Source organism: Stomoxys calcitrans, chromosome 5 (assembly GCF_963082655.1).
Source record: "Stomoxys calcitrans chromosome 5, idStoCalc2.1, whole genome shotgun sequence".
In the NCBI taxonomy this organism is placed as follows: Eukaryota; Metazoa; Arthropoda; class Insecta; order Diptera; family Muscidae; genus Stomoxys; species Stomoxys calcitrans.
Window position 1 is genome coordinate 64,190,199 of NC_081556.1, and position 18,733 is coordinate 64,208,931.

Sequence of the window (18,733 nt, forward strand, 5' to 3'; positions counted from 1 at the left end):
AGGGCCGAAAGGGTCTTGCATATGGCATATGACTGGGCTAGACCCAGAGGTCTAACGTTAACCCAGAGAAGACTGAAATATGTTCACGAGAAAGACGAAGGTGGGCCAATTTAACGCACCACGTTTCCTCAATAAGACGATTTCGATATCTGACAAGGTCAAATACTTAGGTGTGATCTTGGACAGGAAACTGAATTGGAAGTCTTACATTCAGGAGCGTACTGAGAAGGCTCACAGATGTTGGGCATTATGTAGACGGGCCGCAGGCTCGAAATGGGGCCAGAATCCTAGGATAGTCCACTGGCTCTACAGGAGCGTGATTAGACCAATACCTTCTTACGCCTCAGTAGTTTGGTGGACTGCTATGGAGAAAAAGTGCAACATAAGGACCATACAACAGGTTCAGAGAACATGTTGTCTTGGCATAGGCGGAGCGATGAGGACCACGCCCACTAGAGCACTGGAGACTATTCTAGATACCATGTAAAGCAGCCACTGCGGCTATGAGACTTAAGGCGATGGGAGAATGGATTAAGGATGGGAGCAGCTAATATATCGCGGTATAATCCAGGCGAAGATAGGAAACCTGGAAGGAAGGAAAGAGGTTCCCGATCGGATACCTGAGATGAACCTTGACGTCGAGTGCGAGGCACTGCTGCCATCGGCACAGTCTTGGATTGACAGAACCCTAGTATTGCCATCTGGAAGATCATGTTACGCGGATGGATCAAAGCTAGAGGAGAGAGTGGGCCTTGGCGTTTACATTGAGAACCCAGGGACTGAGATCTGTTTTAAACTGCCTGACTATAATACGGTCCTGCAGGTGGAGATCCGGGCGATCACGGAATGCGTGAAGTGGTGTGGTGCTAAGGTGAGGACGTCGAGTGTGTATCTCTTTACCGACAGTAAAATTGCCATAAGGGCAATAACAACCAGGACGGTAAGGTCACGAACAGTCTTGCAGTGTAAGAAGGAGATCAACGCCTTCTCTGAGGATGGCAAAATCCGCATCGTTTGGGTGCCGGGCCATAACGGAGTAGGGGGAAATGAAAGGGCAGATGATTTAGCGGTGAAGGCCAGAGGACTGACTCCAATAAACTTGGTTAATCTGAAGTCTTTCGGGTCAACGCAGTCCGACTTAAGGGAGTGGGCGACGAATGCGCATGCAACATTGTGGAAAAGCGAAACGGTCGGTAGGACTGCGAAAATTCTATGGGGTGATCCAGATCGTGAAAAGACGAGGCTATTACTGAAAGGAAGCAAGAAGGAGGTTAGTATAGCTATTGGTATCATAACGGGACACATAGGACTACAAGCTCACTTATGTAAAATCGGTGCAGCAAGTGATAGCATGTGTAGGGCATGCGGGGAAAATGATGAGACGTTGGAACATTTCGTTTGTCATTGCCCGGCTTTCGCATCCAACAGATATCGGTACTTAGGTGGAGACACCTAAGTACCAACTTACGGGAGTGGTATTGAAAACAATTAAGGATTTTGTAAGTAGCACGGAATTCCTAACTTAAAATTTTCTTTTTAGGGGTTGCTTTATAGTTTTTAGAGTGCACAACAACACCCTCTTTTCGACCTAACCTAACCAATAGCTACCTTTTGGACTGAAGAATGGACCGGCTATTTTCCAAGGATATTTAGGGAATTTTTAGATCGTAACGAAATAGTTATCTAAATGGATGATTTGGTAATTGCCTTGAGGCCTTTGGAGGAGCATAAGTTGCATAAGTTTTTGAAACTTGAGAATTATAGCTGTACTATAGTCAGGACAAGTATGGGTCATGTTGATCGAAATCAGGGACAAGGATGGGTCATGTTGATCGAAAAGGATAGTGTGGGTGTAGTTGACTATTGAGTCCGAAGATATAGATTTCCAATCGTGTGATGCGCTGTCAAGGGACAAGGAGAAGGGGACAAGGAGAAGGGGACAAGAAGGCTAGTTGAAAACAAAATTAGAGAAAGGGAATGTGAAGGATTTTGACATAGTGAATGGTGTTGTGTATACTAGGACGAAAAACGGATTGCGGTTTTATGTTCTAGTAGGGATCGAGAGACCACTACTGATTTGCGCATATGAAGGAGAAGATAGGAGAATATCGTAAGAACTGTATAGCATCCGAAAGAGCCTAGGCCTTTCCACGCAATTCATTTGGATCATTTGAAACCACCACCATCACTTCAGCCTAAAAGAAAGCTTATTTTGGTAATTGTAGATGCATTTACGAAATTCGTTAGATTGTACCCGGTTTCTAGGACGAGCACTAAGGAAGTTAAGGTAACATTATTGAAATATTTCGATTAATACAGTCGGCCAGTATGATTTGCAGAAGTTTTCAGAGATTTTATCGGCAAGAAACATTGGCCATGTGAAAGTAGCAGTGGACTCTCCTCAAGTGGACAATTTGAAAGAGTGAATAGGACCTTGGTAGTAATGTTGGCTAAACACAGTAGCCAGTGGCACATGCGGATAGGGTTAAACATTTGAGTAAGATAGGGGTGTTCAAGAGAACAAGAGGGCAAGAGGAAAAGGCGGTTCGGTTAACTCGTTAAGTGTAGGAGATTTTGTGGTGATCCAGAACGTGAACACTACAGTTGAGGTAGGTTAGGTTTAAGCGGCAATCTGCCACTAAGACGTTTTCGTCCATTGTGATACCACAGGAACAGAAGAAGGAAGATGCCTTCTACTTCCTACCGTTGAACCATCCAGATCGATTTAAAAGGCCAATAACTTGCGAATGATCACATCCTCTAAATCATGCAGGTTCTCAAAGAAATGAGAACCTAAAGTGGAACTCCTTCTGACTACTAGTGCAAGACACAGACGCAGAAGGTGTTCTATAGTCTCATCTTTTTCGATGTCCTCACAGCTTCTGCAAAAGTCGTTGCTGGCAACCTTCGGTCTGTCAGCATGTTTTCCGATTAAACAGTGACCTGTCATGACGGACACAATGTCTGAGACGTCTGTTCTAGCCAATGACATCAAAGCAGTAGATCTCTTCAAGTCTAGATTAGGCCACATAGTTTTGGAATGCTCACACCCCCTCTTTGTGACCATCATTCGTTGTCCTTCGGGCCTCGTCCTGAAAACTTGGCTTACATGTCGCTTGGATCCCTGGAATCTGTAAGGTAGTTCCTAGTCTCGCAAGCTCGTCCGCTTTACAGTTCCCTGGGATATCTCTGTGGCCCGGCACCCAGAACAGGTGCATTTTGAACTGCTCACCCATCTCGATGAGAGATCTGCGGCAGTCGAGGACGGTTTTTGTGTTCAGAAATACGTTGTCCAGGGACTTAATGACTGACTGGCTATCTGAGAAAATATCTATGCCAATCGTCGTTGTGACATTATATATATATATATATATATATATATATATATATATATATACCATTCCACCACTTCCTTAATTGCACTACAGTGGTCGGGTAACCTTTTCGAAATGACCAGTTCTAGATCCATAGAGTACACCCCAAAGCCCACCTAGTCGTTTGGTTCGGAACCATCCGTAAAGAAGTCTATGTTACTTCGTAGTTCCAATCGGTTCTATCAAGAATAGTGGTACAGTACTTTTATCAAAAAGCGGCTCAGAGCGGTGTAATCCACACTGCCTGGAACATCAGGATTGTATTAATCTAACGGCAGTGGTCGCTGCAATTAGAGTAGCCACAATGTCCAGAGGCATAAGATGTAGCATTAAATTCAGTGCAACAGATGGTATCGTCCTCAGTGCGGCTGTCAAAAATAGTGGTACAGTATGTTGGATTTGAAATTCGATTTCCTGTCCAGCAAAACATAAAGGTATTTTGCGCTTTCTATAAATGAAACATTCTCTCCACCCAGAGTATCTCTAAGCCAGGAAACCAGTCTATCAGACACAGCTTATAATTCTACCGGAGATACATCATCATGACTGGCGACTTAAAGGAGTCCAAACTTCTTATCGCCCAAAGGATTTTCGGATTCCGAATGCATAACAGTGACAACCTCTTCTTCCTTAACGTGTGGTGCTCTTGTGGATTTTGCTCTGTTGAAGAGTTTTCTGCAGTCCTTCCTTAAACCGACTAGCTCTGGGGTCCACCTGGCGGTCGCTGTTTGCCCCTTGGCTGGGAACTAGGGCATGCTGACACAAGTGAGTCATTCAGGGCCTTCGTGACCACTTGACCACTATGTCTATATCCTCCGTAGTTTCCACTTCCTTTTCTGATCTAGAAGGGATAGACATGCAGGATTTGTGCCGAAATATATCCCAATCCGACTTTCTTCTGTTTATTCGAGGGACCACTTATGCAGTATTTACTCCAAGGCTGAAACTAATATAACGATGATCAGAGAAGCTGTGGTCATCATCAGTTTATCCCCTTTACAAATCGCCAGATTGCAACTTATAATATATTCAATAAGCAGCTCACCCCTTTCGTTGACATCCAAACTTCTCCATATCTGGGAATGAGGCTTTCTACAACGAGGCTCTTCTTCCCTACAGAAGCGCCTTCAACCAGCGACTTAGGGTTTGAAGGCGGCATCTCTGAATCGTGTGCCATATAAAGGGAAGCCAGCCAGTAATGAGAATTGTTTATTTCAAGGCTAGCTACTACATAATCTTCAGTGCTTAGGAAGAAGAAAAACATTTAGACTACTCTTTGCAAGAATACGGGCTCTGTGTCTCCTATTCCCCGTACCCTTGAGAAGTTTAAATCCCGGAATTCTTAGTCCATGAACTTTTCCTCCACACTCCCATGGTTCCTGGATAAGTACCACGTCAAATCCCCATGCTTTCAGGAGGACCTTTAGTGCCGCCGAAGCGTCCTTACAATGGTGGAGATTTATCTGTAGAAACCGGACCATAGTCAGGATTCAAAACTTCCACCACGGTAGTGTTAGCCTCGTCCTCTGATTCCACCAGAAGTTCATCCTCACAAGATTCGTTAGAACTTGTCATGATAAGCTTCCGTACCCATCCAGGGGCAGGAGAGAAAGCTGTGGAACCACTCTTCCTCAGGACACTGGACACTTGCGGTGTGGACGATTTCTCCTTAGATTCTTTACTAACTGCTGCTGTCGATAACTTTCTGAGTTCCGTGCTTCCCCACTGGCGCACACCTTGAGCCCAGTCCAACCGGATGAGCCACCCACATAGGGCTTGTCGGGTCCCGTTTCGATGCCATCCCCTCCTGTCTCGATTGTGGCAGGGGGATTTATAGTCTCCAGCAATCCTTCAGAGTTTAGCGATGTGGTCGATAGTTCCACAGGCAAGTGTTCAGCAACAACATGGCCGAGTAATACAGCCATGTATACGATCATCAATTAGATCTTAAGTATGAATAGAGAAAAGGTGACGAAATAAGTGACGCCAAAAGTACAACAAATTAAAAATTTCTTCCCATCCAGGACTCATGCTTCCAGATTATACATGTTTGTGCCTTCAGATTTCTTAGACAAACATAGCTGCATAATTTATTTGTCAAGTGACTTATTGTTGTAGCAGTTTGTTGTACATTGAGGCGGCAGCCTTTATCTCATTTTTCAGCTATCCGCAATTAATTTCATTCAATTAGCTCTTTTGCTTTGATATGCATATGTGTGGAAACGTCATATTCTGCTATCCGTTAAAAAGAATATAGCTCTCACGCACTCGGAAAAAGATTTAGCAAATTTGCAAACATATTTGATTACTCTAACTCACTAATTGTTGGTGCAACGCTTGCCAGACATCATTAGCAGATCCTTGGCCCATGAAGATTTTGAATATATTCTTTTTTTCCAATTTTTCACTATTTTTTTAAATTCCGGGCTTATAAAATGTTTAATTGGAGTGAAAAAAATATTTCTTGAAGACTTGAAATATACATATATATATATATATATATATATGTATATATATATATATGTATATATATATATATATATGTATATATATATTATATATATATATATATATATATATATATATATATATATATATATATATATATATATATATATATATATATATATATATATATATATATATATATATATATATATATGTGTGTGATTTTTGGCTAGAGGTACTTTGAAGTTGTCATTATCTTGAATAAGTCGTCATTATCATCAAATATGTTTAAAAATTAATCATTAATATTTAAAGACTAACGGCCGCATTCACAAAACTTAGTATAGCCTTAAAATAGAGTTTCAAAGGATATCTGTAAAATAAACCTATTTCAAATAGACATAAAGTTTTGTGAATACAGGTGTAAGAATAAAACCGATTTATCAGAAACCAGAAAAGTGTAAATTTTTAAAGTGCCGACTTTTACATTTTATGCAACATTAGCCTTTTACCCATCTATAAGCACAGATTCATCCGGTCGAACGCTGGTGAATTTAGGAGTGTATAACCTTTGCCTAATATATGATTTAAAATTGCTGCTTTATCTTTATTTTTAAGAGCGAATTTTGTAATGTTTTCAAGCTATGTGCTACGATAGTTCGACAATCTTGTATTTAGTCATGATTTTATATCAAGTCTGCAAGTGGTACACCGAACCCAAATGTTTGTTTAATGCTATGCCAATAATATCGGTACCAGTTCGCTTTTATTGTATCATATTCCGCGGCAGGTATTCCTGTTTGCTTCAGTTTCATTTGCGTCCCATGTTTCTGAAAAAAGAAAAAATAATTGTAAGAATTCAACCCCGATTTAAAAAACATTCATATGATTAAATTCAACTACATATGCCTGGCATCAGATTAAATTGGATCCGCAAAATGGTTATATATAATTGAATATTTTTCTTAATAATAATAATGTAATTGGATATAATTTTAATATAATTTAATAATTAATATATTGGGATGGGATTTTTATGAACTAGTTAAAAAAAAACTAAAGGCAAAAGGAATCTTGAAATAATGATGTTGATCGATGGTTTATAATTACGGAATTTATGGTGAAGGAATCCATGAGGAGCTTCGAACCATTTAAGTCACCTGGACCTGATGGAATATTTCCGGCGTTACTACAGAAAGAGGCAGACTATCTGGCGCCCCATCTGGCCAATATTTTCACAGCGTGCCTGGGACTTGCATATACTTCGAAAGCCTGGGAGGAGGCAAGGGTGGTATATATACCCAAGCCCGGCAATGCAAGTTATGGGACACCAAAGGCGTACAGGCCTATAAGCCTTACGTCCTCTCTACTCAAAACCATGGAACGTATTGTGGACACCATGATGAAGAGTAGGACATCCAGCGAGCTGCTCAAATACAAACAGCATGCCTATGTCAAGAGAAGATCGGTGGAGACTGCCCTGCACGAAGTTGTGCATAAAATTGAAAAATCCTTCGATGACAGACATTAAGTATTGTTTTCAGTATGAAACCCAACACTTTGTTTTTCATGTGCTACTCAAATAGCACAGCAAGGAATTCGATGCTTATGTTGACCGCCAGTGAGAAATTCGGCATAAGCAACTTCGGCACACTTTCTTACGTTGCCATTTCTTTTCACTATTCTTTACTTTTTAAATATATGTTGGTATAAATAGGGAAACATATTTAAAAAACAGATGTAGAATAGACTCAATCATATGTTTGAATTTCTCTCAAAAAAGGGCAAAGCTAACGAGCTTATACCCCAACATTTGGCGACACTCGTAGGACCTGCAACTGTTTGTATTACGTTGGTGTGACTTGGCAATAAGAATTTTGTCTTTGAGAAGGCGATTACTATCCTTTGGCTCGCCATAACCGTTGGCTCCCAACCTATTACATCCCTTTGGCTCGGAGATCAAAATATTGGGTTGCCCAAAAAGTAATTGCGGATTTTTTAAAAAAAATTAAATGTATTTTTTTATAAAACTTAGAATGAACTTTAATCAAATATATAATTGCCATTTTGTTCGATAACCTTTTGCCATCTTCTTGGCAAATTTAGTATTCCACACTCCAAGAACTTCTGGCCTTTATCTGCAAAAAACTGAACCCAGTGCGATTTTATAGCCTCAACACTGCCGAAAGTTTTACCATTTAAGAAGTTCTGCAAAGACCGAAATAAATGGTAGTCTGATGGTGCAAGGTCAGGGCTATATGGTGGATGCATCAAAAGTTCCCAGCCAAGCTCACTCAGTTTTTGGCGAGTGACCAAAGATGTGTGCGGTCCAGCGTTGTCCTGGTTGAATATGACACCTTTACGATTGACCAATTCCGGTCGCTTCCCCTTGATGGCTGTATTCAATTTGTCCAATTGTTGACAGTAAACATCCGAATTAATCGTTTGGTTCCTTGGAAGCAGCTCAAAATATACCACACCCTTCCAATCCCACCAAACAGACAGCATAACCTTCTTTTGGTACATATCAGCCTTTGAAGTGGTTTGAGCTGGTTCACCATGCTTGGACCATGATTGTTTTCGACTAACGTTGTTGTAAAAAATCCATTTTTCATCTCCAGTTATGATTTGTTTTAAAAACGGATCGAATTCATTGCGTTTGCATATCACAAGCGTTGATTCAGTTTGTTAAATGAATTTCTTTCAATACATGTGGTACCCATATTAAAATTGACGCCAAACAAACAAATGTAAACAAAATTTCGCGCACTTTTTTTCTAAAGCAAGCTAAAAGTAACAGCTAATAACTGACAAAAGAAAGAATGCAATTACAGAGTCACAAGCCGTTGAAAAAAATTGTCAACGCCGACTATATTGCTACTATATTACCGACAATTACTTTTTGGGCAACCCAATATATCCTTTGGCTCGCAGCTCACCATACCCGTTGGCTCCCAGCACACCACATTCTTTTGGCGTACAGCTCACCATATCCTTTGGCTCGCAGCTCACCATACCCGTTGGCTCCCAACACACCATATTTTGGCTTACAGCTCACCATACCCTTGGTTCCCAGAACGCAACCATAATGGAAACCCCAGCTCAATTGTTCCAGAAACTGAAGGAAATCGGCGATGGTATCACTACCATAACCAGAAATTTAAGTAAGGACTCCAGTAGCCGAAAGATTACTCCCTACTACGATTAGAGACTCAACTGTCAACGGACACAAAACTGAGAAGTTCGGATGAGGTGGAGACATCGGATGAGTACTTTGTGTCAGACTATTAAAACAAAGTTCAGTCCTTGTCAAAAAAGTACGTCGCATTGATAGAAGGTGAACTTGAGAGGCTAAGACGAGCATCAGTCACCAAAACCCATCAGGATCCCGCAATCCCGAATATAAAACCATCCCAGGATGGTGCCACTAGAGGCCATGATGGTATCATCAGCCGATCACTAGGTAAAATGGCGGCTTTGACTCATCAGCTAGAAGGCCTGAAGCTGAAGGACCAGGAGGAATCCTACTACGAGGTGAAAAGGGCTACCATTACCTACCACCATTACCTATGGCAACAGTTGGTAACCTTTAACTATGAGGGACTGGACAAGTATCCCCATCCAGACCTATCCGGCTACAACTCATCAAAGTATGTCCACCTCGAAGAAGATGTTCAAGCAGCAATCATCAAACTCACCACTGTTAACAAACCTGGCCACACCACTAATGACGAAGTAATAACCATGCCAATTTCATTACCCTTACCAGCGATCGCCATTACGAAAATCGATGGCGATTACATGAAGTGGACATCATTTCCAGATTTATTTAATAGAATCATCCACGAGCAAAACATATCCGACGCTCACAGAATGTGGTATCTAAAGAATAACGTGGTTGGTGAAGCAGCAAATGTTGTTTCCCATTTTACGGTTACTAGAGAAAATTACCAAGCGGCATGGCAATTACTGGAAAATTGCTTGCCGCTATTACAGGAGAAATATGGTGGCCACGGTAATTAACAAACTCCTCGAACAGCCATCTGGCATCAGCTCGTTGAGTGCGCTCAAGAGATTGCATGACACAACAAGGCAATGCTTAGCAGCTCTATCAAGCATGGATATCCAGACAACGTCATGGAACCCACTTTTTTTTATTCATAGGCCTATAGACTAAATAATTCTTACAGACTTAATATATATACAATTCAAATTAAAATTCAACAAAAACTATGTATAAAGGTGTAGTATTAACTTTCTTTTAATAGAATCACGATTTTCAGAGAAATCAAAAAGATTATAATAATTATTAAACTCAACAAAGAGGTGGCGTAAAGGGTCATTGTTTGCATAGTTCGATGTAAAATAACTTAATTGAAGCAGCTGGTAGTTACGGTCTAACGGATGGTCTAAACAGAATATTTATACAAATTCTATTCAAAATGAAATCTGAGATTATTTTGCCTTACATAATTTAGAGAAGGAATGTAATATTTAGCATTATACGTGGGCTTTTTAATGTAGGTAATTTAATTAAGTTTAATCTGAATTCACACGAGGGAAGAGCCCGAGGATCCCAGCCACGCCCCCAGAGGCAAAATAAAAGAAATTGTTTTTGAACAGACTCAATCGCATTTGAGTGAATAGAATAGGCCGGATCCCATATAATAGACCCATATTCTAAAGTACTACGCCCAAATATTATATATAATTGTTTAGGTTTCAAGGGATCCAAAAATTCTTTACTCCTGCGCTTGATAAATCCCAGGCTTTTATATGCTTTATTCGTAATTAGAGAAACATGTGTCCTAAAATGTAACCGTTGGTCCAACAGGATTCCCAAATCATGAATAGAATCCACATACTCCACTGTACAATCATTCAAATAATAGCTTGTATCTATCTTCTTGAGCTGAAAGAATGACATATGTTTACATTTCAAAGTGTTAAGATCCAACAAGTTAGTATTGCACTCGTTGAGATCAGATTGCAATATGAATTGGTTTGCCTCCTCATTAAAAGAATAGAAAATTTTTACATCATTTGCAAACATTAGAACCTCACACTGAAGTATTGCATTATGCAGGTCATTTATAAACAATGTAAATAAAATCGGTCTGATATGGCTTGCTTGAGGGACACCAGACGTCACATTAATTTTTTAAGAAATAGCATTGCCCAATTTCACCATTTGAGCTCTGCCCATTAGGTAGGATTTTATCCAGTTCAAGAGTGCGTTGGAAAAACCCATAAGATGCAACTTCAATAATAATAATTCATGGTTAACCTTATTAAAAGCTTTGCTGAAGTCGGTATAAATACAATCCGTATGATATCGACTTCGAAACCCATCATTCACAATTGCAATTAATTCCAAAAGATTTGTTACAGTAGGCCGATGTTTGTTCGGAAGCCATGTTGAAATTTACTCAGTCACCATATGTCAAATAATTTTGGAACTGTGCTCAATTTAGCAATTCCTCTATAGTTTGACGCTTCAGTTCTACTACCCGATTAAATAAAGGAATAATAAAAGATTCTTTCCAAATTGGTGGTATTTAGCCAGTATTCAGAAACTTATTAAATATTATAGAGAGAGGAAATGCAAAATTGTCCACACAGTATTTAAGAATACACGAAGGGCCTGGGACCGTTGTGTCCTTTAGGCATTTCAGATTGCGTAACATCTAATAATGGAGCAGTAATAGTTAAAAAATCCGTAATACAATAGCTGCAACATATTTTCCCCTTTTCGTTAAAAATGTTGACAAACCTATTTAAAGCCAATATGAACAATCAATTCCAAATCCCAAGTAGCTACAAAACCTTAGCGATTTCCTAAACTTCCTCGAAACTTACTTCCATATTCTCGAAGCAATGGGATAAAAAGAGAATTCTGCTTTCAACAAAACCAAAACCTGCACACTTACTACTCAACGCCAACTCGAAGGCCGACAATGCAGTAGTTGCAAGAGAGATCCTCACCCATTATATCGATTCAAGGAAATAATACTGTCCAACCCAAAAAACCGACTGAACCTTGTACAAAAACAAAGGTTGTGTGTAAACTGCCTCAGCAGTCAAAAATGTGGGAAAAAGCTCCATACGCTGGTTGACCTCGAACATTCTTCACAAGGTAGTGCCACATACACAAAACAAGGAGAACCTTCCACAGGTTAAACCAGGGCAGTCGCTAGCATCAGTCACCAAAACAAGCAACTTCCCTCGTCACCATACCATCAACTGTAGTAGAAAGCGTTTTACTTGGAACAGCATTGGTAGAGGTTAGGGCTAATGGTTTGGAAACTGAATGCAAGCGGTTGTCGAATCAGGATCACAAGTCTACCTAATCACAGGAAGATTAGTTACCCGGCTTGGACTCCCTGCTAGGTTAGCATCTATATCAATCAATGGTATTGAAAAAAACCAGACCAGGATTCAACAACCAGTCAACATTACACTTCAATCCAGACCCAACAATTTCTCAGAGCGTTTGTGTTGCCCCAAATAATTGCTCCCTAACCATCTCAGCTTATTCACATTGGTAAGTTGGCGATTCCCAAAAATATAACAGTAGCAGACCCAACCTTCAACCGTCCAGACAAAATCGATGTTCTGTTAAGAGCAGAATAATATCATCAGTTACTCGCTATTGGACAAATTAAACTCTCTGATAACCTCCCCCCAGTCTTGCAGAATGCAATACTTGGCTGGGTAGAATCCGGCAGGATATCTGAACGGCAACTACCAACAAGCAATATGTGAAGTCGTGACTGAAGAAGACCGCAAGAGCCAGGCGATATAGCGATTCTGGCAACTAGACGGAAGATGCACAGTTAGAAACGCATTTTAATGAGCACTGTACACGTACCAAGGAAGGAAGATTCGTAGTGAGACTCCCATTCTGTGCCGAAAAGAGCTCACTGGGAGAATCTCATAGTATCGCCTTCAATCGATTTCTGTCTTTGGAACGGAGATTTGCAAAAAACACCGCTTTGATGCAACAATACATACACTTCATGGAGGAATACGAAGCGTTGGGCCACATGACCAAGGTAGATATGAACAAGATGAAAGGAACAAAATACTTTAAACCTCACCAATGCGTGCTACGAACCGAAAGTAGCACCACCAAGCTGAGAGTTGTATTCGACGCTTTCTTGAAAACATCATCAGGGATATAATTGGACGATATTCTCCATACAGGACCACCGAAACAGAAGGACTTGTTCATTATTCTGCTGTGTTTCCGATTGCTACGTTTCGTATTCACTACGGACAATGTTGCGACAAATATCAATTCATCCAAAGGACAGGTCTGACCAGATAATACTGTGGCGAAAGAATGTCACCGAACCTATCAGCTATTTCACCTTGATTACCCTCACATATGAAACCAGACCAACACCGTACCTATCGATCAGATGCTTGAAAGAAATAAGCCGAGTAAAAAGATCCGTTTTCCTCTAGCTCCTAGTTTTTTGGAAAGAAACGTTTACGTTAATGATGGACTGGGCGGAGCTGACAATTTAAATAAAGCCTTGGAAACACAACGCCAACTGCAACAAGTCATGGCACATGGATTCAATCTACGAAAGTGGAGCGCTAATCACGCTCAACTGCTTAGTAATATTCCAGAATGGAAGTCAGCCACGACTTCTCCACAGAGTAAAATGATTACACCAAAACATTAGGACTAGCTGCTTACCTAAAAGCGACCGATTCAAGATCAAGGTCAGCCTAGAAACAATCAAAGCTGTAACCAAGAGGACAGACACTTAAGGTTTGGCATACATTTTTGACCCACTCGGTCTCCTATCTCCTATAGTCGTCAAGGCAAAAATGTTCGTCCAAGAGTTATGGAGTCTGAATCTTTCATGGGATGAAGATGTGCCTTCGGAATTTGACTCACTGTGGCAAAATTTTCGAGAAAACATCAAAGAACTCGAAACTTTTCAAGTACATCGACATGTCTATAAGGGTCAAATTTCTAACAACACACAACTTCACGTCTTTACGGATACATCGGAAAAGGCACATGGGGCTGCAATCTATGTAAGAACGTTTTTACCAAATAAAACGATAATTGTATACCTATTATGCGCAAAATCCCTTATAGCGCCTCTTAAACAACAAACACTTCCAAGATTAGAATTATGTGCTGCACAGTTAGGAGCAAACCTGTCGTTAAAGGTTAAACACGAATTGGATATGGCCACAGTTCCAACTATTTACGGGACTGACTCAACAATAGGCCACCGAAGCGCAGAGGTTAGCATGTCCGCCTATGACGCTGAACGCCTTGGTTCGAATCCTGGCGAGATCATCCGAAAAAATTTCAGCGGTGGTTTTCGCCTCCTAATGCTGGCAACATTTATGGGGTACTATGCCATGTAAAACTGCACTCATTGATAAGTGAGAAGTTTGCCCCTGTTCCTTAGTGGAATGTTCATGGTCAACATTTGCATTTGCATGACTCAACAATAGTGTTAAACTGGATAAACTCAAGGTCATCCTCCTTTCACACATTCGTTGCAAATCGAATAGTTTCAATTCAAGAGAACACGAAACCTAAACAATGGAGACACGTAAGTTCCAACCAGCAGAGATCGTATCTAGAGGATTGAACCCACAACACTTACAACACACACCTCACTGGACATACGGCCCGTTTTTCCTGCACGGGGACGAGAAACATTGCCCTATTGAGCTTCACGATGGGAAGGCACTTGGCCCGAAACAAAGTTCAAAAGTGTATACAGCGCGCAAGAGCCAAACCAAGACTACAACAGACAGAAACGAGGGTGACTATTGTGGTCCAATATGGGTTCACTTTAAAACTAGATGAAAACGACCTCAGAAGGCCTATGTAGCTGATTTTTCGTTGTTCGCTGCAAAGGCAGTTCATTTAGAGTTAGTAATGGACCTAACAACCGATACATTTATTGGAACACTTGAGAGGTTTATAAGTCGAAGAGAAAATTTAAAATCTTTATTGTGATAAGGCTACCAACTTCGTGGGTGCTCGGAATCAACTTGCAGAACTATCAATTGCCTTATTTTCTACAGCAGCTCAAAAAATTATCCAACAAGATTGCGCAGATAAACCATTAATTTCCATTTCATTTCCTCCGCGGTCTCCGCATTTCGGTGGTCTATGGGAAGCTGCAGTTCAATCCGCAAATGTCTTTTGGTCACAGAAATATCAAGCGCATCCCTGACCTATAAAGAAATGGAAATTATTGCCATAGAAGTTGAACCTATCATGAGCTCAAGGCCAATTACCCCAATTCCTAACAACCCGAGTGATGACAATGCATTGACTCCTGGTCAATTCTTAATTGGGGAGTCTCTCAGGTCTCAGGGAGACGCGATTGCACAATCGACATCATCCTCCTTGGCAAAACGTTGGGAACACGCGAAAACATAAATTTTTGGGAAGTTGGTTGCAGGAATATCTCAATGAACTTCATCAACGCAACAAGTGGCAAACTAAGGCCCAAAGTCTACAACCCGGCACTATAGTCGTAATTAAGTACAATTTATCTGTCATGAGCTGGCAGCTTGGAAGGGTGATCGTAACGTTTCCAGGGCCGGAAGCACATCATCTACACATTATTCATTCCGTTATCAAATCAAAATGAATACGACCTCTTTTACCTTAATTCAGTTGCACAAATAATAGCCCTTAATGCTCATCGTGATACATATTTTCCAACTGATAACAACAAACTTCTCGATTGCAACACACTTGAACACAATACTTTTTAATGCCAAAATGTTCACTTACGTTAAGGGTGCACCAATATGCCTTAGACCAGTACCAGGTGGACCCGGCCCTTAGAGACTGGATAAACCATATGCTAAGGAACAGGTGGATACATTGTGTGTCCCATGGCAAAAATATGGGACCATGGGACACATGGGATAGTCCACTAGCTCTATAGGAGCGTGTTTAGACCAATACTTACTTACGCCTCAGTAGTTTGGTGGACTGCTATGGAGAAAAAGTGCAACATAAGCACCATATAACAGGTTCAGAGAACATGTTGTCTTGGCATAGGCGGAGCGATGAGGACCACGCCCACTAGGGCGCTGGAGACTATTCTAGATATTCGACCCATTGACATACAGATTAAGTGTGAGGCAGCCACTGCGGCTATGAGACTTAAGGCGATGGGAGAATTGGTTGAGGATGGGAGCAGCTGGAACGATAGGAAACGTGGAAAGAAGGGAAGAGGTTTCCGATCGCATACCTGAGACGACACTCTTGGATTGACGGAACCCTAGTATTGTCATCTGGAAGATCATGTTACACGGATGGATCAAACGTAGAGGACAGAGTGGGCCTGGGGGTCTACATTGAGAGACTGAGATCTGTTTTAAATTGCCTGACCATAATACGGTCCTACAGGCGGAGATCCGGGCGATCACGGAATGCGTGAGGTAGTGTGGTGCTAACGAGAGGACGTCGAGTGTGAACATCTTTGAGGACAGTAAAATTGCAATGGGGGCAATAACAACCAGGATGGTGAGGTTACGAACATTCTTATTGGAGGTTAGCACCTTCTCTGAGGATGGCACATCATCATTTGGATGGCGGACCATAACGTAGTAAGGGGGAATGAAAGGAGACGAAAGGAGGAAAGCAGACGATTTGGCGGTGAAGGCCAGAGGACTGCCGTCAATAACCTTGGTTAACCCGAAGGCTTTCGAGTCGACGCAGTCCGAGTTAAAAGGGTGGACGATGAATTCGCATGCAACGCTGTGGAACAGCTAAACGGTCGGTAGGATGGCGTAAATCCTATGGTGAGATCCAGATCGTGAGAAGACGAGGCTATTACTGAAAGAAAGTAAGAAGAAGGTCAGTATAGCTGTTGGTATCATAGCGGGACATATAGGACTACGAGCTCACTTATGTAAAATCGGTGCGTCAAGTGATAGCATTTGTAGGGCATGCGGGGAAGATGATGAGACATTGGAGCATTTCCTTTGTCATTGCCTGGCTATCGTGTCTAACAGATACCCGCACTTAGGTGGCGACACAATATCAGACATGAACCAACTTAATAATGTGACATGGAAAACAATTAAGGATTTTGTAAGTAACACGGAATTTCAGCATAGATTATCCTTTTCGAGGTTACTTTTAAGTTTTTAGAGCGCATAACAAGCCGATAACTGGCTTAGGTGTATGTGTATAGTGGCATGGGGCAGATTCATATCTGCACCCTATTTTCAACCTTACCTATGAGCTTTATACTCAGTTGTAATAGAAATAAAATTAAAAAAAAAAAAAAAAAAAAAAAAAAAAAAAAAAACTTGAATCGATTATGTGAATAAAATTGAGTTGCAGCCTTATTCACAAAACTTTAAGAAGCCTTAAAATAGGTTTATTTGACAGTTCTATAAAGGAAATAAGAATTGTCCACGTTATTCAGAGAGTTCCTTTACGCATATTGGGGAAAGGAAGTCCATTGCATTGACTTTGTATTTTTTGTAAAATTAATTTCCGTTTTCGTTGTTACAAGAACAAGGGTATTCATTCTATTCGAACTAAACTGTATATTTCAAAAACTAACAACTTCTGCCCTTAGTAATAATCCTGGCGATATGTTGAGGTATTTAGCGATGTAAACCTTCTCCACTAAATAGGTTGATCTGCGGTTTTAAGCAAAGAAAGGCCGCTGAGGCTGGATCTAGCACTCTTCAGAAAAGTGATAGCCTTCTCCAGAATTTTAAAATTACGTTGATTTCGCCAAAATTTGCTAATTTTATCAGGAAGCTAAAATTCGTGAATGTAATATTTCATTTTTCCCCTAAAATGAACTGCTTATTATCACACCAATAAATCTCAAAATTTCCCAAATTTCCACCATGAGATTTCTTAGAAAAAATAAAAAAAAAAGATCTTACAAAAAATAATTTTTTTTTGACTTTTTGTTTGCGTGATAATAACAAATTGATTTCAAAGAAAAAATAAACGTGAATCACAGAACACACCAGATTACTTTATTTTAACTGACTATGAACGAACACTTGTCCCATTCGCCGAATTTATAATAACATTCCAAGTACCTCGATCTGCTTTCGAGATATCATATTTCATATTCTAAAAAAAATCAGAAAAAAAAGAAGAAAAATTATTGGAAAGAGTCCAAAACAATGAATGTAAACATTCAGAAGAAACTTGGACAATGAATAGTTATGCACATACAGTGCTACAGGAGGCCACCGTAGCACAGAGGTTTCCATGTCTTATGACGCTGAACGCCTGGGTTCGAATCCTGGACAATGAATATTTATGCACATACAGTGCTACAGGAGGCCACCGTAGCACAGAGGTTTCCATGTCTTATGACGCTGAAGGCCTGGGTTCGAATCCTGGCGAGAACATCAGAAAAAAATTTCCAGCGGCGGTTTTCCCCTTCTAATGCTGGCAACATTTGTGAGGTACTATGCCATGTAAAACTTCTCTCTAAAGAGGTGTCGCACTGCGGCACGCCGTTCGGACTCGGCTATAAAAAGGGGGCCCCTTCTCATTGAGCTTAAACTTGAATCGGACTGCACTCATTGATATGCGAGAAGTTTGCCCCTGTTCCTTAATGGAATGTTCAAGGCAAAATTTGCATTTACAGTGCTACTAAAGACTTAAACATCAAACCGAAGGCTCCTGCAGAGACAAAGGAGGAAATCTGGTAACTGATACAAATAGTGTGCTGAGGATATGGAAATAACAAATTTCTCAGCTGCTGGAATCCGACGATGGTTACTATGAGTATACCACAAAACCAATACCTAATGATAGTATAGAATGTGTACCACCAGAACCAGGTCCACGAAAAAAAACCGTGTAACGAGTCAATTTGGACTCGTACATGATATGTCCTCTTGCCCACCGTGCTTCATTA

The 18,733-nt window shown here is 40.7% G+C and overlaps 1 protein-coding gene across 1 annotated transcript in view; it reads right to left on the minus strand.

Moving 5' to 3' along the window:
• Positions 1–6,403: 6,403 nt before the first annotated feature.
• Positions 6,404–18,733, minus strand: part of LOC106094109 (activator of 90 kDa heat shock protein ATPase homolog 1) — a 112,016-nt gene continuing 99,686 nt past the window's right edge. Inside the window, exon 4 of the mRNA XM_059369506.1 lies at positions 6,404–6,652. Within this exon, the coding sequence (XP_059225489.1) occupies positions 6,509–6,652 (144 nt within the window). The 3' untranslated portion in view covers positions 6,404–6,508. The remainder of the gene's footprint in view (positions 6,653–18,733) is intronic.